Raw genomic sequence first — 24,098 nt, 5'->3', positions numbered from 1 at the left:
GCCTTACTCTTTTCCAGCCACAGCTTTTTGAGTTTAGGAGTAAACCAGGGTTTGTCATTGTTATAACTCACCCTGGTGCGTGATGGCACAATGCTGTCCTCACAGAAGTGGATATAGGAGGTGACAGTGTCCGTAAACTCGTCCAAGCTGTTAGAAGCAGCCTTCATTGTGTCCCAGTCTGTAGACTCCAAACACGTGCGAAGCTCCTCCACAGCCTCGTTGCTCCACAGTTTTTTAGTCCTCACGACAGGTTTGGAGAGCTTCAGCCTCTGTCTGTACGCGGGGATTAGGTGGATCATGACGTGGTCAGAAAGTCCGAGTGAAGCGCGGGGCACCGCGCGATGGGCCCCGCTGATCGTGCTGTAACAGTGGTCTAATGTTCTCTCCTCTCTGGTCGGACATTTAATATGCTGCTTATATTTTGGAAGCTCATGGCTCAGATTGGCTTTGTTAAAGTCCCCAAGAGCAATGATGAGAGAGTCCGGGAATGTCCGCTCCGTGTGGAGAATCTGCTCCGCGAGTGCGCACTGAGCTGCCTGCGCATCTGCGTCTGGCGGGATGTAAACAGCGGCCAGGATGAATGAAGCAAACTCCCGCGGAGAATAAAACGGTTTGCAGTGGATAAAAAGATATTCCAGAGAGGAAGAGCAGTGCTGAGCAATCACTGTTACATCTGTGCACCAGCCACTATTGATGTAGAAGCAGACACCTCCACCTTTGGTTTTACCGGAGAGAGCGGCCTGCCGGTCCGCGCGCAGCAGATGAAAGCCCTCCAGCTTGAGCGCGCTGTCCGGGATGTCCTCACTGAGCCACGACTCCGTAAAACATAAGACACAGGAGGAGGCAAAGTCTCTGTTCATGCTTCTCATCAGGGCCAGTTCGTCTATCTTATTCCAGAGTGAGCGTACATTAGAAAGGAAGATCCCAGGAAGGGCCGTTCTCAGTCCGCGTTTCCTCAAACGCACGAGTACGCCGGCTCGCTTACCTCTCTTTCGACGTCTCATGTAGTATTTTTTAATTCAATTTTGAAAGCTTCATTTGTTAAAATGATTTGCTGTTATATTGAAAAACATATATAACATATATATAAAATAGATGAATAATATAGATAGAATAAATATATAAAAAAATAGATGGTGCCGCGCTGTATGCAAGCATTGTCCATGTGAGAAGTTCATGGGCTACAGTGTTGCCAGCTAAGACAAACAAGAACTGAAAAACACATGATGAATATGTTTTAAAACAATGTTTGTGGCATTCTGGTTACATGGTCCTTAACACTGTGGATATACTGACGTCATGCATGCCCACATGTAGCCCACAAAGCAGGCACCATCTCAGTGCTAGCAAAAGCAGTTTACTCTGTGATGCGCATACAGTATATCTCATCCCAGTGCGCTCCTGGGAAATGATGTGGAACAAGATCTTCAGGTCGCATTAGCGTGACAGTGATGTTTGCCATTGCAACTGCAATCTGTCAAATCTTTCAAACCCAGGTAGCTGCATGTTTTAGAGGCTGGCAAAAGACTCGGGCACTGGAGACTCTGTGCTTCTACTGTAAATATGGAGTGATTTGTAGACTTTGTATATATTGTTTAACCCAGTCATTTGAGCACAGTACAACATCATTAGCTTATGTTCAACACTTACATCAAATTGTTCATTATGTTTATGTGTTCAGTTCAACTTCATGGTGTCTGCTGATAAATGTTCTGCGGTTCTCAGCAGTATTCTTGCCAGCCGTATGTGGTACATTTACCCCCCCCCCCCCCCCTTTTTTTTTTCTTTGTGAGGGCTTCAAAGCAAACTCAAATGAAACTGCAGTCCAGAAAGTGTAATAAAGCTCCACTTGCAAGGATGAATATTGCCTTTATATATCCACCACAATGTTTTGCTCTCTCATTCCACTTTCACGCTAGCTGCTGCTGAAATCAATCTGAGGCTGTGAAAATACAGAGAGTGGAATTGGGAAGCAGCAGGCCACATTGTATGTGTTGCTAAGCATGAAAAATATTTTCCAGGACTTTGTTGAAACCAACTCAATTCAAGCATGTACAGATAGGTGGTGGACTATTAATCAGTTTTGTGTGATCAGATTAGACCTGCTTCTGGTGCCGTTGTGCTTCTGGTGAACTGTATCATGCTTCCCAAAAAAGAGTGAAGATTATGTATCCTTGTACTTATACGGTTTAACGCAAAGGCTGCATTTTCTTCAAAAATGCATTAAATTGGGGGCAGATATGTTTTCACGCTGGCTTAGATTAGCCAGGAGCTTCTGTTTTTCTGTGTGTGTGTGTGTAGGTTGTGGGTACACCACAATGGTGTGGCATGTGAGGACAGTGAAAGATGTCGGTCATTAGAGAGAGCTCAGATTTGGCACCCACTACGCGGGGCAATGGTGCATACCTAACAGACGCAGTGCACCCTGGGACAAACTCCTGAGCATCTCTACCAGCTACGCCATAAGGCCTTATGTGTGTGTTTGTGTTGGTGTACAGCTGTTCTTCTCAGTAGCCTCCAGGCAGCTTTTAAACACTGTGTGAATGCAGCACACAGTCAGGAGGTGCTGCTGGATTGCTTGTGTTGAAGTAGCTATATGTAAAAATAACACAAGACAACTTTCTGTGCATTTTATAGATGTCGAATCACTTAAAACAATATTAATCATCTCTACTTCTAAAGTGCTCATTTAAGGTACAATTCAAAGTTTTAAAAAGAAAATTCTAACAAAAATTCAGAACAAAAAATCTGGGGGCCTGCGTTTGATGTGGTAGATTTGTGGGAAAAAACAAAACAACAACAACAAAAATGAATATATTCTGTAAGTAATATTTTTTTACAGCAAAGCAATGTGTTTGTTGTCACAAACAAATGTACAGTCAGGTCTAGAAATATTTGCATGTTGGCTTCTTTGTGTCTGTCTTGCAACACAAACATTGCAACATAGACACTCATCATATATTCAAGAGGTTTACAAAAAGTTTAAACAAAAATAACACGTTATTCATTTGGTCCTTTTCATTGCATTCATCTATTATCCTTCCATTTCCCCTTTTCTTATACTCAGGACACTGGGAAAGCACAACAAACCTGAAACAATGAACATATTGTAGTTCACTTAATTATTCCTTCATCTCATTTTTAGTTATGACTAAAACATCTCCAGCAACCAATTTGGAATGAATAATAATAATTGCATTAATAATAATAGTGCAATAGTGCAGTTTATGCCTGTTGTCCCCGCTGTGTAAAGTCTGTCTGTCTAAAAACAGGAGTATCTGTTTAGAGATAACAGAACATTTATAGCTACAAAATACCAGAATTTGAAACATTGTAATGAAGCCCAACGCAAAACAGCCTTCAGTTCTAGTTTATTAGTTACAGTGTGTTACTGTGTGTCTATCTCCTCTTTAATGGCCTAAGATATGACGATCTTTACTTTCTAACCCCCCAAAATAATAAAAATCTCCAGTTGGTTTGCCACTGCATTTTCAGCTTCTTACTGGGTGCTGTGCCATGTGCTGAAAGTTGAGGAGCCAAACAGCCACTGTGCATGATAGCTGTTTCCAGCTGCTTATCTGCTTCCTTTTAGGCCCTGCTCTCGTCTCACTATATGACTGAGTGGTCTGTCAAGGCTGTGGTTGCATGCATGTGTTTTCACATTCCTCCCCATTCGTTCAAAGTGTATTGATCGAATTTTGAGACATGTCCATGTAATGATTAATTCTCCATTCGCCTCCACTGATAGATTGGGTTACGGCAAGCGGGGCAGCAGGGAAGGTGCGGTAGCCAGCCAAGAGGAGTTTATGATCCATGCCTTTTTAAAAGATCTTTAAAAAGATCTCTTTCACTAATGTGTGTTTGATTGGAATTTACAGTTTACCTACATTATCTGTGTGTGTGTGTGTGTGTGTGTGTGTGTGTGTGTGTGTGTGTGTGTGTGTGTGTGTTTTACAATCTCTGGCGAGTGTCTCTTTGCCACCAGACACAGGACTCAGACCAACATGCTTTTGAGGCAAGGAGGACAAGCGTGAAATTAATTGTTCCACTTCATCTCCGGCCAGCGCTCTTCTTTTGAGGGAACAATTTGTCGGCTGGCATACAAGGGAGAATATAAGAGGAGGGGGGCACAGCAATGGCTTGGCGTTTCCTGAGAGATCCTGTGATCCAGCAGTGATTTCCTGCTGTGGATTTCGGCTGGCGCCTCTGTCCCCTACTTAAGTATACAGAGTGTTTCACAGGGAGCAGAATGCAACATCCGTCAAGCTGCAATTGTTTCAAACAGTTTCTCAACCCCTCTCTCTTCTTCTCCCATTTCTTCAGACAGACACACTCAATAGTGCCTCAGTGACATGATGGCAACAAACAGAATTAGCCACAACTACGTGACAGCCTGAGGCCCTTCCACTTCTCTCTTTCCTCTCCTCACCTCATCTCTACTCGTGTTCTCACCTCCTGTCTCCTCCTCTTCCCTGAGCCATGTTCACTGTAATTACAAACATGGCTTTGGGGAATCTGTGGCCCTTTATGTTAAATGATGACAGTGCGAGACGTCTGTTCTGGTGAAAATATTTTAGGAGAAAACATGCTCGTACTTTCCCATTAAAGAACACACGCAACCACCTGAAAGCACAAACATGCCCAAAGTGCACTCCATCCTAAGGACAATCAATTCCCAATTGCATTTCTCTGTCCTGGGATTTAATTTAACAATTTACCAAGGTCTTCGTCCGGCAGGTTATTAAATCGCCTGCGTTTCGAAATGTCCAAAAAGCAATGCAAATGTTTCATATCAGAGTTAAAATGTTATTTTCTGAGGGATGACGTTGATATATTGGTAAATTCAGTCATACTGCAAAACACCAAAAACTCTTACATATAAAATATTTTTCAAGCATGGAGTGTATAAAGAGTTCATTATGCAGACGGTGTGTCCGCTCTTATAGACAGTATTATATATTCTACTTTTAACCACGCAGCAATGTACTATTAAATATTAAGAGGAAAAAGGGTCCAGGCTAGTGAACGTGAACGTCAGTGCTGCATGTTTTGAAATGCTTTCAAAAATGCATTTTCCAGTAAGAAAGGAAAAGTGGTTGTTAGATCTCGAGATGCACACATTGAGTTTTGCTGACTAACAGTGAATTTGAAAACGGTTTGTTTACAAGAAAACTCCAAAAAGCCCCAAAGATTAAGTTGTACTAGCTGGTCTGGGTGGCTCTCACTAGCAAAATACACGAGAAGATTTGGGGAGTGAATGGAGGCTGTTACCTGTTGATTTTGACATCTACTGCTGTGTATTGAATGTTGTTACCAAGTCTTTAAGGATGACAGAATGAAAGACACAACAGGACGAGTGTTTAAATTGATAGTAATGGTGCCTTGAGCTTCGTCTACCCTTTACTTATTTTCATGGCCTTTTTCAAACATCGACACAGTTTTTTTGTTTGTTGCAAATTGGACTCACTGGTCTCGTTGTCCTTCACACACACAGACACACATGCTCAAACACACGTATTCACGAGCTTCTCTGAGTCTCTTTTGTTCATCAAACCAGACTCATCCACTTGTAGTGAGACAAGCATGCAGAGGCTAACAAAACACACAAGGATGCTTTTTATGAATGAAAACAAAATCAAATAATGCGTGGCCAAATATAGACTTGTAATTCAGGGTAGTCTACTTGCCTTTTTAACACATGCTTCCAAATTCTTCTTTCTTTTTTCTCATATGAATTTTTCTAGCTTTGTTAAAAGAACATCATTATCTTGTTTAGTGTTTTGGGGCCCCGACATGAGTCGTTAACATACAATCAGTAATCAGTAAAAATCACACGTTCTTGCTAAAGTTTTGTTCATATAGTCATGTCTGTCCACAGATGTTTTGAGTGTAAGCATTCACTTTGTGCACGTCTGTGTGTGTATGTGTGTAACAAAGGCGGGGCATCCAAACAGCTGTGAGATTATGAGCGAGTTGGCCAAGTTGAAGTGTGCTCTGGTGACGCGTAAAATGAGCTGGGATTTGGGGGATTGGGGTTCAGAATTACTGTGGAGTGAAGTTTTCCCCCTCATTAATCACTTCACACTTTACCACAATGAAATGGCAATCATAGATACCAACACATCCAGTATTATGTCTGCAGTCTTTAAATGATGACCTCCAAGCAGACAGAAGCATTGTTAGTGTGACAGCCGCCCTTTTTTACACATTTCATTTATCAAGTTCTCTTTGTATGTAGTTGTTTGTGTCTACATGCAGGTTTGCTCGTCTATTTTTTTAGGCCTTGATGTAGCAGTTGTAGCAGAGTTTAGTACTAAACCTTTAGGTACTTTGTTGTGTGTCTGTTGAAGAGAGGAAAGCAAAGCTGGGTGTGCAGAACAATGAGGTGTAACTGTGAGTGGTAGGACAACAATAAAGATTGAAAAATAGAGTAATGATTGTATGGAAAAATCTGTGTTGATTGCAAAAGGTTTGACATAACAACATTGATTTCACTATTTTATTACATGTACTCTTGGGATTGTAAATAAGGTCATTATCTTTAGTCACACATGCACTTTATTCTTTTCAGAAGCCTTGAAAACAGAAAACTTTGTGCTCAAAGCAAGTCACACCATAGTATGCAATTATCACTAGCTGATGTGCTTCAATCCTAGTGGACATGAGCAGGTCCTCCAGCATTAACTTGTTGTGTTGGAACATAATGTGTTTTCAGATAACTCCAGTAATGCTGCGGGACATAGTAGCAGCCCTGTAATTTAAAGGCCTTCTTTCTGTTGACGGTGGCTCAGGGGGAATCGCATCTGTAACCGGAAGGTCGCCGGTTCGATCCCTGGGCTCTCTGTCCTGGTCGTTGTGTCCTTGGGCAAGACACTTCACCCTACCGCCTACTGGTGTTGGCCAGAGGGGCCGATGGTGCGATATGGCAGCCTCGCCTCTGTCAGTCTGCCCCAGGGCAGCTGTAGCCTCCACCAGTGTGTGAATGTGAGAGTGAATGAATAGTGGAATTGATTGATTGATTGATTGATTGAATCTTTATTTTGAACATGTTGAAAAAGTATAAAAAAAAAAATAGAATTAAAAGAGACAAATGAACAAAGCAAACAAAAGGAAAACGAGCAACCACAACTCCAAATAACGTCCATGTTCAAAAAGGAGCAGGAAGAAGCATAAGCTTATTTAATCCCACCCCTTTTCCACTATCTAGTATCAATAGACTACAGAAATACCTCCTTGTAATTACATTATATGTTATGTGTAATTTTTTTTTTTTTTTTTTTTAATATATACACATATATGTTTCTATCTATCCATACCTACGTATATACACACATACGCACATATACACATTTTCAATAACCCCATTAACACCTGAAGGATGCACAACCTACAATTTTATATATATTTAATATATATATATATTTAATATATATATATATATATATATATATATATATATATATTCTTTGTTTTAGGTATTCCCTATAGAGTGTATTTTTCTTTTTACATGCATTTTGTAAACCCTTAGTGAGCCATGGTCTATCTGAATATTTGTGCTTTCTGTTGTATTTTATTGTTGGACAGCTTTTATCGTACAACTCCATGAATATTCTTAAAAATATGCCATATGTAATATCAATATCAGCTTCTTTGTACACCTTGTCCCAGTCCTGATTTAATAGATCGTTCTTAAATGCAGTCATCGTTTCTTCTGTCCTTACACGTCTGTATCTCAGTTGTTCTTCATGCTGATTTTTCTTATAATTAGTGTCATAAACTGCAAAAACTGGTAGGTGATCACTGATGTCATTAATTAATAATCCGCTCACAATGTTGTTTTCCATATTGTTAGTGAAAATATTGTCAAGTAAGGTGGCACAATGTGGTGTAATTCTGCTAGGCCTGGTTATTTTCGGATGTAAACTCAAACTGTACATAGTGTTTAGGAATCCGTCGCTCATTTTATGCTTTTTTGGATTCAACAGGTCAATATTAAAATCACCACAGAGAAACATAACTTTTTGATTTGTTTTAGAGAATATTTCCTCTATGAAGTCATTAAATACTTGAATACTAGAGCCAGGTGTTCTATATATACAGCTAATTATTACATTTTTTTCTTTTTCCTTATAAATTTCAATTGTTATACATTCTAGTAAATTATCAATTACAGTTGTCATACTTTCTACCACCTTGTAGTTTAGGTTTTTATCCACATACACAGCTACTCCCCCTCCACTCTTGTTCCTTCTATTTACAAAATTCACTTCATATCCCTCCAGTCCAAAGTCCATTCCTTTCTCCGCATTGATCCATGTTTCAGAAATGGCAATAATTCCAAATGGATTTGTCAACTCATTTAGATATTCCTTTATATTGTTGAAGTTGGCATACAGACTTCTGCTATTAAAATGGATTATTGATAATTTATTTTCCGTGTTGATGGTGTGCTTAAACTGTTCATCAGTGAAGTAGCAGCAGTTACAGCTGATGTTGTAGAAGAAATTATTTTCCGGGTCTATATCCTTTTCTAAGTCTAGAACATTATGGTCTGTGTATCGAAATGTTCTCAGTTCCAGATTATCATAAAGAGAATTCCAATGAGTCATGTTGATATTGTTGCTGGATGCAGATGAAGTTCTTTTGGACTGTGCCATGTGTTGTGTTGTGTGTCACGTCACATGTGTATTCGTACCTCCAGAGTAAGTTGACCTCAGTATTTGTCCAGCTCTTCCATATTTCTGATGACCAACACTTTGGCTTGTTCCGGTGTTCCATTGAGTTTAATGAATACTTTGCAGTTGGTGGTCCATGTATTTTGAATTTTTCCCTGTTTCTTCAAGTAACGTGCTTTCCTGGCAATGTCCGCATTTCTTTTTATCAGATGTTCGTTCATGAAGACATCGGATCCTTTCAGTTTCCTTCCTTGTTTTAACAGTGCTGTTTTCTGTTTTCTGTTTGCAAATCTCACAATGATGGCTGGTTTGTCACTGTCATTTTTTCAGGGTAGAGGGTGGCAAGCCTCAATGTTGTTATAATCCACTTCCACACCTTTGGACCGTAGAAAGGTAACCACTTGATGCTCCGTGGAGTTGACATCTTCCTCTCCTGGCCCTCCTACATTGTCAGTGGCGACCGCCCGGGCGTATGACCGGGGTTTGATGCGAAGCCCCGTGATGATAACATCGTTCATCCGGGTGTACTGCTCCAAATCCGCCACTCTGTTCTCCAGGTACGCCAGCCGCCGATCCTTCTCGGCGTTCTGGATGCGGAGAGCCTTAACTTCCTCGACCAGGTCCAGGATGGCTTTCTGCTGCAGTTTGACAGTAGAAATCTCCTCTGTCATAAACTCCAGCGACTTCTTAATATCGTCTCCTTCCTCGGCTGACAGAACTTTTTTCGGGCCCATGCTGAGAGACGCTCTCGTAGCTTTGCCGTGACGACCGGCTAGCTACTTCCCAGAATTGTAAAGTGCTTTGGGTGCCTTGAAAAGCGCTATATAAATGCAATCCATTATTATTATTGAAGACATTACACTGAGCAAATACTCACCAACCCTGACTCCTCAGTTGTCTTTTCAGTCATTGAACTGCTATCCTGCTTTAACTGATTTATTTCTGTTCTCCTGGGAAATGGTATTTCCGGATGTATGTCAGTTGGCTTCGTGCAATAATGATGTGATGTGAAGAGGATGGCTTCAGGCTAATTGGGCCCAGTCTGCTCTGGCCCAGCCTACTGAACATAGTGCTGCAAACTGCCTGTGGTAAGCTGAACCCTGTTAGATTCTCACTGACCACACTAACATGATCCTAAACGCTTTAGTTCAGGCCGTGGGCTCTCTGCGTCTGCCCTACACCTCGATGAAGTGTGTATTATCTGTCACTTCTGGCCATTTTCATTGTTGTGGGTTTAGTGGAGCTGCAGATGAAAGTATATGACTGTTAATGGAAAAGTAATAGGATATGTATTTTTATTTCTGAGAGGAAGAAAGGAAAAGCAGGAGATGCTCAACGTATAGGAAAAAGAAGAATCTGTAGGAGAGGCACTAAAGCGAAAGGGAGGAAATTGGCAAAGAAACTTGTCAAGCCCACCAGAGTCTGCCAGGAATCAGGATTGGCTTAAAACCTTGAATCTCTGTCCCTCAGCCATACTGCAGTTGTCAGTGAGCCAGTGGGATTATTGCACTGATTTTCATACGGTTTTGGTCGCTGTGATTTGGATTCTGAGTCATCAGCCAGTCACTTTGATTGGACACAGACTGTGTTATTTGAGGCTACAATTAATTAGCTGTGCTGTTGAGTTAGGGACTAATGTTTGCGTTAGGAAATGCAAAATGTGGCTGTTGTAATTGTCAGGTAATTGTTAGTCCTGGAAAAAAAAGTCTAAACAGACATTAAAATGATGTAATTAGGTACGCCTTCATTGCTTTGTGGAATTGCTTGCTTCCTTTATTTATGTCCTTTTTGCTTTCTTGCTCTGCCACTGTGGCAGTCAAACAGAAGCCATTTTGGTTAGCTCTACTAGGACATTTCAAGAGAATTTTGAAATTTGAAACATTCTGGCTGTAGCGTGCAAATTAATTTGGCAGTGAAGGCACCGTTTCAGCAGCATTTCAAAGACTCGCAGACTATTCAGTGTGAGGGTTAACAGAGTGTTGATGCTATGAAATGGAAATTAAGATGAAACACTGGCTGCTTCCCTTTATGAGCCTGATACATCCCAGAATTCTTGCTATCAGTAGCCCTGCATTGTTCATGTTCTGCTTTGCTCAGCCCATCTTAAAATCTCTCTCCTTCCTTACTAGTAATAGTAGAACCTTTTCTTTGGAACAGGAGGGTTGCCTGCTCAAGTCAGACACTCAGATCCTGAAAAAGTACCTGAATGAATTTGACCCTCTTCTAATTTTTTTTCCACTATCACTGCTACCATTAATCAGGTGGTTTTTCCAGCTGATTAATATAATATAGACTTGTGTAATCTACAGGGAGTGCAGAATTATTAGGCAAATGAGTATTTTGTCCACTTCATGCATGTTGTCTTACTCCAAGCTGTATAGGCTCGAAAGCCTACTACCAATTAAGCATATTAGGTGATGTGCATCTCTGTAATGAGAAGGGGTGTGGTCTAATGACATCAACACCCTATATCAGGTGTGCATAATTATTAGGCAACTTCCTTTCCTTTGGCAAAATGGGTCAAAAGAAGGACTTGACAGGCTCAGAAAAGTCAAAAATAGTGAGATATCTTGCAGAGGGATGCAGCAGTCTCAAAATTGCAGAACTTCTGCAGCGTGATCATCGAACAATCAAGCGTTTCATTCAAAATAGTCAACAGGGTCGCAAGAAGCATCACACGCGTCCAAGTACTCCACAGCGTGGCTGCAAGAAAGGGTATAAAAGAAGAAAAACTAATGACATGGCCTCCTTGTTCACCTGATCTGAACCCCATTGAGAACCTGTGGTCCATCATCAAATGTGAGATTTACAAGGAGGGAAAACAGTACACCTCTCTGAACAGTGTCTGGGAGGCTGTGGTTGCTGCTGCACGCAATGTTGATGGTGAACAGATCAAAACACTGACAGAATCCATGGATGGCAGGCTTTTGAGTGTCCTTGCAAAGAAAGGTGGCTATATTGGTCGCTGATTTGTTTTTGTTTTGTTTTTGAATGTCAGAAATGTATATTTGTGAATGTGGAGATGTGATATTGGTGTCACTGGTAAAAATAAATAATTGAAATGGGTATATATTTGTTTTTTGTTAAGTTGCCTAATAATTATGCACAGTAATAGTCACCTGCACACACAGATATCCCCCTAAAATAGCTAAAACTAAAAACTACTTCCACAAACATTCAGCTTTGATATTAATGAGTTTTTGGGTTCATTGAGAACATGGTTGTTGTTCAATAATAAAATTATTCCTCAAAAATACAACTTGCCTAATAATTCTGCACGCCCTGTATGTAATATAGACTTCCTCTTTGCACTCCTTGTGCCAAGTTGCTCGTAATGAGGAATGTAGGAAATTAGTGGATTTATACTTAATGTATAATCTGCACAATTTACTATGCCCTCTATTTAGTTATTTTAACCTTGTGTAGGGCTGCGCGATATGACCAAAATCTCATATCCCGATATCAGACATCTATCGTTCGATAACGATATAAATCACAAAAATGCAACATTTTCTGTAAGTTCTGTGAATCTCGGGCAGCTCGACTTGCGTGAAGTGTTTCCAGCTGCGCGTCGTGTAGCTGGAGTAGAGTGTTTTAACCGATGCTGAAACGATACATTTTTAGTCATAAGTTGTAACGGCGCCGTTTTCTTTGTGAGTATTTATTACACGGCGTGCTGCGGGGAAAAGCCTGTTCTAACGTTTGAGTCTAAGCTTTATTTTTTAGCACCTGGCGGCTCTTTTTTGCTTCTCATCCATAAATAATCTGCTCTTTCACGTGATTCAGTTTATTTTGAAAAGTCTCAACAGGATCTTGAGCTTTATTGTGAAAGGTTTATGTGGAACATAAACAAGCGGACGCACGATGGTGTTACCATCGTTGTTGCTAATGACAACGCATAAAAACAGGCGCTTGTCCGTCTGTAGTGTGGTGATATTAAATATAAGAGAAAGAGAGAACTTTAAGAAATGAATACAGCCACTGCAGTGACCATCAAAACCATGAAAACATATTGCCGTAAACAGTTTATTTTGCAACACCATGAAACAAACGATAGCGTAAAATGAAACGATAGACGTTTTTATAGCGTATATATATCGTTATATGAACAGCCCTAACCTAGTGTATGCTATCTGTGTCCACTTGCAACAAATAGCATTTCACCCTCCCACAAATTTTCGCTTAAGTATTGCCTGTCTGTGATTTTTCTGCTCTTCCATCATCCTATTTCTATACTTGTTAACTTCAACCTTAAATATCTTGCTGCCATCTCTTTATTTCCTTGTTACTCTCGATCTCTCTGGCTATTTCCCTTAATCTGATCTGCCCTTTTGTCCAAAGCCACCTTGTGGAAGCATGTCTGGCCTTTCCCTTCCTCTTACCAGTAATAACCAGTATTGTTAACACTTTCAAAGGGAATGCCCTCAAACGCTCTGTGGCCTACCATCACAGGCTTCCAGCAGGTTTGTATCCTTGCTGACCGCACACCTCCATAAGTCTGGAACTTTCTCTTCTCAGCCTCATCCATGTGCTCTCTGAGATCTTGCATTGTTAACATGGGGATTATGCCTGGTCCAGGCCATGGTGAAATTGTCTTTGCCTCGAACTTTAGTTTCTTGCCCAGGTTAATGTCTAGATGCCAACGCTGGCAGAAGTAGAGCCAACATTAGCTCTAGGTTCTATGCTGGGCTTCCTTCTACCTTGAATATTGTGGTAGGTTTTGATTTGGCCCTTTGAAGTGATCCCCGATCCCTGGGCTCTCTGTCCTGGTTGTTGTGTCCTTGGGCAAGACACTTTACCCTACCGCCTACTGGTGTTGGCCAGAGGGGCCGATGCCGCGATATGGCAGCCTCGCTTCTGTCAGTCTGCCCCAGCCCAGGGCAGCTGTGGCTACAACCGTAGCTGCCTCCACCAGTGTGTGAATGAATAGTGGCATTGTAAAGCGCTTTGGGTGCCTTGAAAAGTGCTATATAAATCCAATCCATTATTATTATTATTATTATTTGAAGAAGCATCCATCTGCAGCCTGGGAGAAAGTGTAGTGACAATCAGATCACCCATTAATGCTCCTACTGGGAAATGTCACGCTGGAGTCTTGGTCACAGGCCCTGTGTATTCTGTCTCTGTATACCTTACAACCAGGTACTTGGGAAAAGAAAAAGAATAACTGTGCAGTGTTTTATAATACCTGGTACAACTCACAGGCTGACTTCAATCTTATTTGGCAGACCCACCAGTGACTGTAACACTCAACAGCCATTCCCAAAGTCAAGAGTGCTGCAGCCCCCTTAAAAAATATTCCATTGTGTCCACGCAACCTAAAATCTTCACTTGTTGTTTGCCACCCAGTCATATCCAAAGTGTTAACGGGTGAACCACCTGCCACCAGAGACAAACTTCAATATCAGAGCTGTAAATTTAGAGTAATGAGTAGTAACACAAACTAACCACCTCCTATTAACTGTTCAAATTCACTTTTTATATAAATAAATGAAATGATATACATATGTAACTTAACATACCTGTGAGTAATTTTAAAATTCAATTTCTATTATTATTGTGGCCCACACGCAGTACCTTTGTGATCCATCAGGGGGTCCCTGCCCACATTTTGGGAATCACTGCTCTAGCATGGTTCTTGATGTTGCTGGTGACACGAGGTCGATGTAGCTAATCCGGTTGTTCAGTCTGACGTCACTAGCCGTGTCTGGGTCTAAACTCCGCTGCAGGTCCATATATCAAACGATCACTATGGCATTACTGAGAGTTGAAAAACTGTCTAAAGTCTTTCATCTTTAATAAAATGATCAGCATTCTGCTCTACCAGGTGTAACAATTGAGTTTAACATCCAGGCATCCATGAAAACGGAATTTATGACATTTAACGGAGTTAGAAGTTAGCAGGGAGTTAGCTCGCTAGCTTCTATCTAAATACAATATAGCATGTCCTGACTGCGGGGTTTTGGAAACAAATTCAAACGTACAGCTCTGTTATCACTTCCAACATAAATGAAGACAGAAAACTAAACAGCAGTGACGTTTGTAGGGTTACTTAAGTTGGGCTAGCTGGTATATAATGATGTGCTAGGTGACCGCTAGCGACACAGCTATGTTAGCATAATATAAACAAGCTAACTTTTTTTCCACTCGATAAAAGTTAACGTGAGTGTTCTCGGTGGTCAGGAACAAATGTAATCGCATGGCAGGATGCTGTAAAAGGACCAAACTTCAGCCAGGAGAACAACTGAGATAATCCATCCACAATACGAGGTTAGTCATTCATATACTGCTGCATGGGCTGGGCTGTAGTTACATCCTAAGGTTTTAAAGACTGAGCTTAAATAAATGATTAGTGGTAATAAAAGCCGAGGGAGGTCAACAGGGATCACTGACTGTTTTAGGAGCTTTTTGAGATCAAATAGAAGAAAATACATAACATTAAACATGTTAACAACACAAAAGCCATATTAAACGCAGACTACTTTAGGCCCGGAAGTAGGATTCGTCACGTCATCACTGAACAACCGGATAGCTTTGTTTGATGTGGATGTCTGCCTTAAAATGTTTCGCCACAACACAGTCAGGTAGAGTTATGGGAGTACCTTGTTGTGTTGCAAACATGTAGGTACTGCAGGAATGTCCCCAAGAATGTATCAGTATTCCTCCTCTTTAGAAGGAGCTCAGAACTGACTGACCTTCTTGGAATTATCTTCCGAGACCCCGCAAATTTAAAAATCCTACATTGCTTTGTTCTCAAGTTATCGCATTCAAAAGATTTTCGGAAAACTTGACCTCTGACCTTTGTTGAGGTCACTGAGATTTGAACTTGCCCAAGACTTTTACGTGAAGCTCCCACATTGCCTGCTTCTCGAGTTTTTGCCTTCACAAACTTCAGCTGGTTAGCAGGGTGTTGATCATATCCCGTCATCCTTTTATGGCTGAGGGGTAAAAGCTGCTGTTTCTGTTAGCTATATCAAATCAAATCAAATCAAATCACTTTTATTGTCACATCACATGTGCAGGCACACTGGCACAGCACATGCGAGTGAAATTCTTGTGTGCGAGCCCCACAAGCAACAGAGATGTGCAAACACAACAACACAAACGAGCAAAATACAAGAATGGCCAACCTGAAACTAATAAATATATGTACAATATATAATAGTGTATGCATTTCTGGATGTGTATACTAAATATTTTCCTACGTGTGTGTGTGTGTGTGTGTGTGTGTGTGTGTGTATACACATTTTTACAAATTAAATAGTAAAAAAAAATAATAATAATAAAATATATAAAATATGCCACTTGATCCAGATGTAAGGGACTATTTTGCAAGAACTGGAAGATTCTGCTATTCATGGCCATCATCCAATCTCTTTTTGGCGTTCAGTAGCTAGGCCAGTGTTCCAGGTCAAAGAATAGGTGCACTGCATTGTATCTACAGTTTATACACAATAAAATAACTTGTCTTAAGTCTTGTTCTCTGAAATCACATCATCACATTTTGGCTAATTCCTCGACTACAAAGAAATTCACCATTTTTGAAAGTTTTGGTATGAAACAAGTGTTGCCCTCTGTTTTGAAGTTGCAGTTTTTCAGATGATTGCTTAAATCCAAAAGCTGCTGCTTCAATGTGTGATGCTGTCTTCATTCCTCTCCTCCTACCATGATCTCTCTTTCCCTCACTATGCTTCTCTTGTGTGGTTGCTGTACAGGAGTAGCTAAAGCATGCATCTAAGCAGGTTGGCATAACATTAGAGAGGGCATGCTATTTGATATGGCGGTAATCTTCTCTTAAATCCCCCAAGAGTGAAACACAGCCGCCTGCAGCTTTGCACAGATTTCAAAAATGGCTCTTTTTTCCCTCCTTTTTCTCTGTACAGATATACACCCTAACTTAGATCAGCTCTGCATATGTGTATGTGACATGTATGGGTGTGGAATTACTGAGACTTAATGTCACTGTCCCCAGTTAAGGCGCTGGTTAAGCTAAGCATCCTAATATAGGTTTATAGCAGAATGACGTGATTTTGTGAAGTGCAGATACTGAGTGCAGTGGTGTGTTCATCAGCACTTAATGTGTGGTCGTTCAAATTTGAAGTTGGCAAACTATTACTTGGTACCTAGTCCTTCGTCGTATATTGTAACTGTTTCTGTCTGTGTAATTTTACCCGTGCTCCTCCTGGCAACAGAGACCCTCCTTCATATATATATATATATATATATGTATATATATATGTATATATATATGTATATATATATATATATATATATATATATATATATATATATATACAATACCCAGAGTAATTTTGGCTTGTGCACTTATATATGTATTTTAGCCTTTTAACTGCAAGCATATAGTGCTGTTTAGTCAAGTCTTCAGTCACCCTTCTTTATAGTTTGATTCCAAGAAGCCAGACTTTCTTGCAATTTAAAGTGGTCTTGAGAAGTTGTTCTGCAGGCTTTTTAAAGGTCTTTCAATTTCAGTATAATTATTGTACCTAACCATTTTCGTTCTTTAGCTGAATCTTTGAAAAAAAGCTATAAATAATACATGAAAAAACACATGACAGGCATAAAATAGTATTTTTGCACCATGTGTGTCCTTAAAAAATTGAGTAAACTTAACAAGTGGAGGATTACTGAAGTGGCAGGCCTAAACAAACTATCCCCATCAGATGAACAGTATCTGACAGTCATGTCCTTAAGAAATAGGAAGAAATGCTGCATAAAGCTGACACAGGACCTAAGAGATCCATTTGGCCCTTCGATTGATCTATTTACTGATTCCTAAAGCCTTATCAGAAATAGTCTTAATGCAAGGATGGCTATTAAGAAATCATTGACAGGGAAGGGAAACGAGTAGAAACAGGCGGGGGCCGAATGCACAAGAACTGAAACGGCCTTGAAATGAGTGGCAAAGGTCTTATGGAGTGATGAATCCAACTTTCACATTCCTGGTTCAAATTATCATCACTATGTTCATAAGGAGGTCAGGAGAGAGTATCTACAGCCATCTCTAAAACACAGTGGGGGGTCATGGCTTGGGGCTGCATTTTAGCCAGTGATGTTGGGGATCTTATCTAAATTACCAAGATATAGAAACGCACACTGGAACACTGTCAGCTGTGGACTGGCCTCCTCAGAGCCCCAATCTCAACATTATTGAAGCAGTGTGGGATCATCATGACGGAGAACAGAACGAAAGGCAGCAAACATCTAACGAGAAGCTTTTAATGTCCTTCAAGAAGCCTGGAAAACTGACCCGACGAAACCGACCTAAAAAAGAAATCTTGTCTAAGAGATTGATAGGTTCATCTAGCAGAAACTTATTGCTGGAACGCCAAGACAATTCTACTACAACAGCAAAAGCATCAGACACCAGGCTGAACTCTTTGGGTAGTCTCGTGCACGAGGGAGAGAACCGTGACGAGCGCCGTTCCTGCCGCTCGAACCCCGGTCGCTCTCAGTTAGCCCCCTCGTAGCACTGCTCTTTATTGTGGTTACATGAATATGCATGGTTTCATTAACATATGACGTCTTACGTAGGCATACATGTGAACAAAGAGTACCGTCTGTGTATTTGTGCAGGTGTGTGTGCGTGTGTGTGTGTGGGGGGGGTCAAGATGTGACCCCATGAACGACTCCCCTAAATCTGCTGGGCCTGGAAGTCCAGCAGTTCGTCTAAACAAAAGGCACTTAAACAGACATGGATGTGTTTACGTACCATAAAACAGTAAAAGAAGGTACGACCTCTCTCATGACCTTAGGATGAGTGTGTATGCCAGAGTGTCTTTGCAGACTGCTAAGGATCTCACATCCTATCACTACACAATCGATCATACACCTCTAAGAATATATGGTTATATATTTCTAACATGGCAATCCAACAATATAAACCTAACAGAGATTTCAGGCTGTGTTGAAGAGTAAAGGTGTTCAAATAAAATGTTGACTTTAAAGTAGGGCTGCGCGATATGACCAGAATCTCATATCCCGATATAAAACATCTATCGTTCGATAACGATATAAATCACAAAAATGCAACATTTTCTGTAAGTTCTGTGAATCTCGGGCAGCTCGACTTGCGTGAAGTGTTTCCAGCTGCGCGTCGTGTAGCTGGAGTCGAGTGTTTTAACAGATGCATGAAACGATACATTTTTAGACATAAGTTGTAACGGGACCATCAAAACCATGAACAAATATTGCCGTAAACAGTTTATTTTGCGACACCACGAAACAAACGATAGCGTAAAATGAAACGATAGACGTTTTTATATCGTCATCCGATATATATCGTTATATGAACAGCCCTACTTTAAAGCTTATTAGTATTGTACAAGCTCTGTTTTTGCCTTTTATATTATGTCCATGTATATTTGCACATTTCAATCAATCACTGTACCTAATTCCCATTTCTTAGCAAAATATAAAAAAAATGTAAGATTGCTTAAGACTTTGTGTGTTTGTACTGTACATATAAAAATATACATTCTTCGTGTTAATGCTTTCAATACTCATAATGTATCATTGGAAGACCTTAAAGCCATTACAACCTAAAAGATTGCGGGATTATCTTACTTTCCTTACCCTAGCTAAGGTTTCAGCAAAACAGTGTTAAGTATCATAGATATACATGAGTTCATATAGTGTTGCATGTTACGCATATCCCTGAATCTGCTGACAGGATTTAGTGGAACGAAAGCGTTTTTGTGTTGCGGTCACTGTAGACTCAGAACATGATTTTGTGACCTAATGTCAGAAACACAAGAACATTGCATGATTGTGTGTTTTTTTTTTTCCTGTCAGAAATACAAGGAGTTTGAGCGGGCAGTACGGGTGGAAGAGATCGATGGTCTGCGGCTGGTTAAGAGGCTGGCAGAGAACATGGAGGAGATGTTTCACAAGAAAGCTCAGGCGATGAAGGTATGTTTCCCTACGTTAATTTTCATCCTTCACACAAACAACTTGAATAAACCCCCAAATTATCTCAACAAATAACAATGATGTCAAAACTGCAAAGAGAGAGAGACTTTTTAGCTCTATATGTTCAAGTCTTTGTGATATGATATGTGAAGGAGTGACTATCCAAGAATAGGTGAAGCAAAAGGCAGACTAGACAGACTTCAGCCCCCTGAGATACAGGCACTGAGTGCAAGTATAACCAGCCTTGCCCACTGCCCCTTCACAAGTCCTCTGACTTTAACCTCCATCTGATCTATATATGTATATGATATATATGCATTTCTTTTTTTTTACTTTGCACACATGAAGATGTTTTTGTATTGATGGTTCTTGTGCAAAATCATGTTTTATATCATTTGTAGTTTGACACTGTAAGCATCTATTTTTAAGTAAACTTGGCCGTATATTGTTGGTGCATTAATCCAACGTCGTTTTCATGTCTGTGGATGTTGTGTGTGTCAGTGCTGTAAGGCGCACTGCACAATGTGGCAGCGCGTCCACAGTGCGCTGCCTCTTTGGCTGGGTCTCTCGCTCCAGGTGACTGATCCTATCAGGACAACATGGTGCTGTTAACAGAAATTGGATTTTTTTCTGAGAATTTGGTCAGAGGATGCACGCCTAAAGGAAGTGAGTGAGTGAGAGGCGTGCAGATAGAATTAAGCCATTTCCACGTCTTATGTATGGTACCGTTTCCTGCTTAGGTTGCATAATGGTGCTTGTTTTGCAGTGTTATAATCACCCTTAAAATGTTCAGATTTCCATATGTGGACATAGAAAAGATTATGTATTTCCCAACTGCTGTGCGTCATCTGGCATTTCAAAAATATCACTCCTACTCATATACAGCCTTTGCTGGCATGAAGGCAAGCTTCTAATTGAATATTTCTACTGTCATTGAATTCTGTAATGAAAAACAAAGGAATGAATCAGTTTTCTAATGATAATGAACATTGTTTTGTATTTCAACCAAATGCCATGTGCTCCACATGAAGATTAAGCTTTACATAATTGTATTTTATGACCGAGAGATTAGATGTCTGTGTGCTTCCTTGGGATTCTGTAAAATCCACGGAGACATGAGGTTCAGCCAGTTAATGGCTTCTTGAAAGTCCCTGTCTGGATGCTGGATGCCTGACAATTGTGCATCTCAGTAGGCTTTGTGGGAGTTTGTGTGTTTGTATCTGTATGAAGTAAAAGTTGTGGGGATCGATGTGAAGATCACGGGGTGCCCGGTACGTTTTTAGACAGGGAACAAGTTGTTGAGAGGAAGAGAGATAGAAATGTTAGAGAAAATCATTTAAAAGAAGCATTTGCGTGTGGGAAAATAAGGTGTAAATTTAACCTTTGTTAGCCACGATTTCATTTCACCTCCTTTTGGTCTTGGCCTCGTGATGAATTGTTTGTTTCAGCCATATAATGGACGCATCGATGAGTCCTTTTTTCCTTCTTCTTTCCCATCTTGCTCCATTTTCTCTTTATTACCAGAGCTCTCATCTGTCTGGCCTAGCGTGCACTCCCACAGCTGTCCTTAAGCCATCCCTCTCTCCTTTGTCTGTCTCTCCCTTCTCTGCTCCGCCTCTTCCCACGTCTCTGCTTTTTACTAAAGTATATGTGGCGCTTCAGCGATTCAATTTCCGTGCAGGTGCTCTGCCCTGTCCGTCAACGTGGTTTTATCTCCTCGTCTCCACGTCGATTTCCCCTCTTTATCGCTCACCGCCACCTGCTGAGAGACAACAGCGTCTGTTGCTGTGAAAGCGTGCACCTGTAAAAGCATGTGTATGAGCATTGATTTCATTTGGCTTTAAATGCGCCTTAGAGAGATCGTTTTTCCGGTAATTTTGTTCCTAATTTTCAAAATATTTTTTTTAATTTGGGTACTGAAATATTATTTTAAATGTAACCTAAATTACTCAACATTTTCAAAGCAGGCATCTTGGCGAGTGAAGTAGGAACCCAGCATGGCTGTCATTACTGCATGATCTTTCTTCTATGGCAGGTGAAACCTTTTACACAGTAATGTATGTAGAACTGTGTGTTCTTGAATTGCTGTTTTATGGCATTGGTGTCTACTTTCTTTCTCCTCTCATATTTGCACTGATTTAACAAAACCTGGTGGGAGCAGTTCGTTCTTGTAGTTGCTTTGGCAGATTTAATTGCACTAATATACAACAAACAAAAAGGGCAATCAAACAGTTCTTCGATGTAGACTTTAAAGGACATTATGTACTGCATGTCTGCGTGTCTAGCTTTTGTATGTGCTGTAAATCCACAGACACTTGCGTGGCTTGCATGTTAGCTCGCCATTGTTATTTTTAATTGCTGTTACCTTCATCAGTTCCTGTGGAAGTTGGATATTATCATTGTCTCGCAGACCGCAATTCCTCTCCTATTTCTGTCGCTCCAGAAAAAAAACAATAAAACAAAAAATGCTCGTCTTCAGACTGAAAATGGTGGCAACAGCAGACGGTTAAAGAAACAGCGAACACGTTGTTATCAAAGTTGAAAGGCGTGGAGCTATTGTAATGCCCCCTTTGAAGTCAAGCATGGCTGTGTTTCATGTGACAAATGCACTTCAAAGCAGAGTGGATGCCTCGCTGCTAGGGCTGTTTCTCCTGTAATGGCATTCGGTCTCTGCTCTGTACCTGCTGATATCATTTACCTGTGGCAACTCTGCCTCTGAAGTCCTCATCCTGATTACTAGTGCAGAGTACAGAACGTTTGCAATGTTGTAGGCTAAAAATAAAAGGCAAACATGGGATTGGAAGTGAAATTTCTCAGCCAGTAAAACCTCCTATGATATCTAATTTTCTTATTGCTGAAATGTACTTTGAATGTTAATGTTGAAGTTAGCATTTCTCATCCTCTGCGGGAAATAATTTGATTTAAAATGTTTTTCCCAACAGGTGAGACTTAATACTCACATTTTTTTAAAGAAATGTAACCGATTATTTAAATAAATAAGGACAATGACAACAATATATGTTATATTCTAAGATGAGTAAAATCATTCGATCATCACCTAACAGTTAATAACCAATTAATGTATATTTTATACTAACTGTATGGAAAACTGGTCATAACTGATGCTAACACTTAAACACTTTCACTTGGGGTTCACACAGATGAACCTTTCATCATATGTCTGCCTAATTATTTGCTTAGCAAATCATAATTTCCTGCTCTCTTGATGGCAAAGAAATATCTATCATCATTAGGGCTGCCACGATTAGTCGACTAGTCACGATTATGTCGACGACTAATGTCATAGTGGACGCATTGTTTGAAGCTTTGTAAGATCCCAAAAGACGCAGGAATAAGTAGTAGGATTTAAGAGTGTAATAACTAGAGATGGACCGATCCGATATTACGTATCGGTATCGGTCCGATACTGACCTAAATTACTGGATCGGATATCGGAGAAAAATAAAAAAATGTAATCCGATCCATTAAATATCACGAAAGCACCTCACAAAACTTGCAACACGCCGTAACTCACCTCAGAACGTTAGCACGTCGGAGCAGTGTGCATCACGTGATAGAGCGGCTGTGGCATGCGGGACCTGTCGTGGTCTGGATAGCATTTGGAGCTTCGCTAGCAACCTGGCATTTCATCTCCGACAAAGTTATCCCCGAGAGAAGTAAAGCAAGTGTGTAAGTCCATCTCTGAATGTTTGTAAAGCATTCCTGCGTTAAGCTTAACAAGCGACTTCCTCTCTCTCTCTTGCTGCTACTTCAATCATGAAACTGCTTAACGATCAGCTGATCGGCTTTTCTGTCGTGAGTCCGTGTCTCTTCTTTGTTTTTGGTCCACTTTGCACCAGAAAGAGGAAACCAGCGGCTGAACAACAGCAGCACGTTTAAGCTTGATAAGCTGTTGTTAGAATGTATTTAATATTACTTTCTACTCGAGGATCTTTTTCTACGTAGCTGACGCTGGTAACTGTGCAGGGGCGGATCTAGCAAAGTTTAGCCAGGGGGGCCGATAGGGCATGAACAGGGAAAAGGGGGCACAAAGACATACTTTTCTTTCTTATTCTCATTTAAAATGTCGAGCTTTTAATAAATAATTATCTGACACCCAAAGTTTTAATTTGATGTAAAATGAATAGAAGTCAATTACTGTATATAGTGACTATTAAGTCTAATATATATACCCTAGTAAGCTGTAGTACTTTTTACTTTGGGAAGGTACCATCTGTGCAGTCTGCAATTTTGTTGAAGAAAGATGTTGAATCTATTTAATATTTCTTGAAAAATAATTGATTTCTGTGCATTTTTTTTCACACTGCATCAAATTAAGGTTGATTACGTTGATTAAGCATCATGAGGTGGAGTGTGAGGGGTGGTTCCCTATTTTTTATTTATTTATTTTTGTTGTTGCTGGGAGTTGGAACCCTATTAGTTAGGTTGCTTAATATTTATGCTAAGTACTCTTTAAAATACCAGAATAGGGAG

General features: G+C 40.4%; 1 protein-coding gene across 2 annotated transcripts in view; it reads left to right on the top strand.

Annotated features, from left to right (window-relative positions):
* The window catches only part of cacna2d3a (calcium channel, voltage-dependent, alpha 2/delta subunit 3a), a 130,766-nt gene that overhangs the window by 15,390 nt on the left and 91,278 nt on the right, over positions 1–24,098 (top strand). For both annotated transcript variants that reach the window (XM_085444529.1, XM_085444528.1), the window contains exon 3: positions 19,488–19,604. In XM_085444529.1, coding sequence (XP_085300655.1) covers positions 19,488–19,604 — 117 coding nt within the window. The remainder of the gene's footprint in view (positions 1–19,487; positions 19,605–24,098) is intronic.

Source organism: Copadichromis virginalis, linkage group LG20 (assembly GCF_057382275.1).
Source record: "Copadichromis virginalis isolate Kocher_CV1m ecotype Utaka linkage group LG20, C_Virginalis_male_GT1.1, whole genome shotgun sequence".
Taxonomy (NCBI): domain Eukaryota; kingdom Metazoa; phylum Chordata; class Actinopteri; order Cichliformes; family Cichlidae; genus Copadichromis; species Copadichromis virginalis.
Note: the sequence above shows the minus strand (reverse complement) of the source record. Positions and strands in the feature narration are given on the sequence as shown.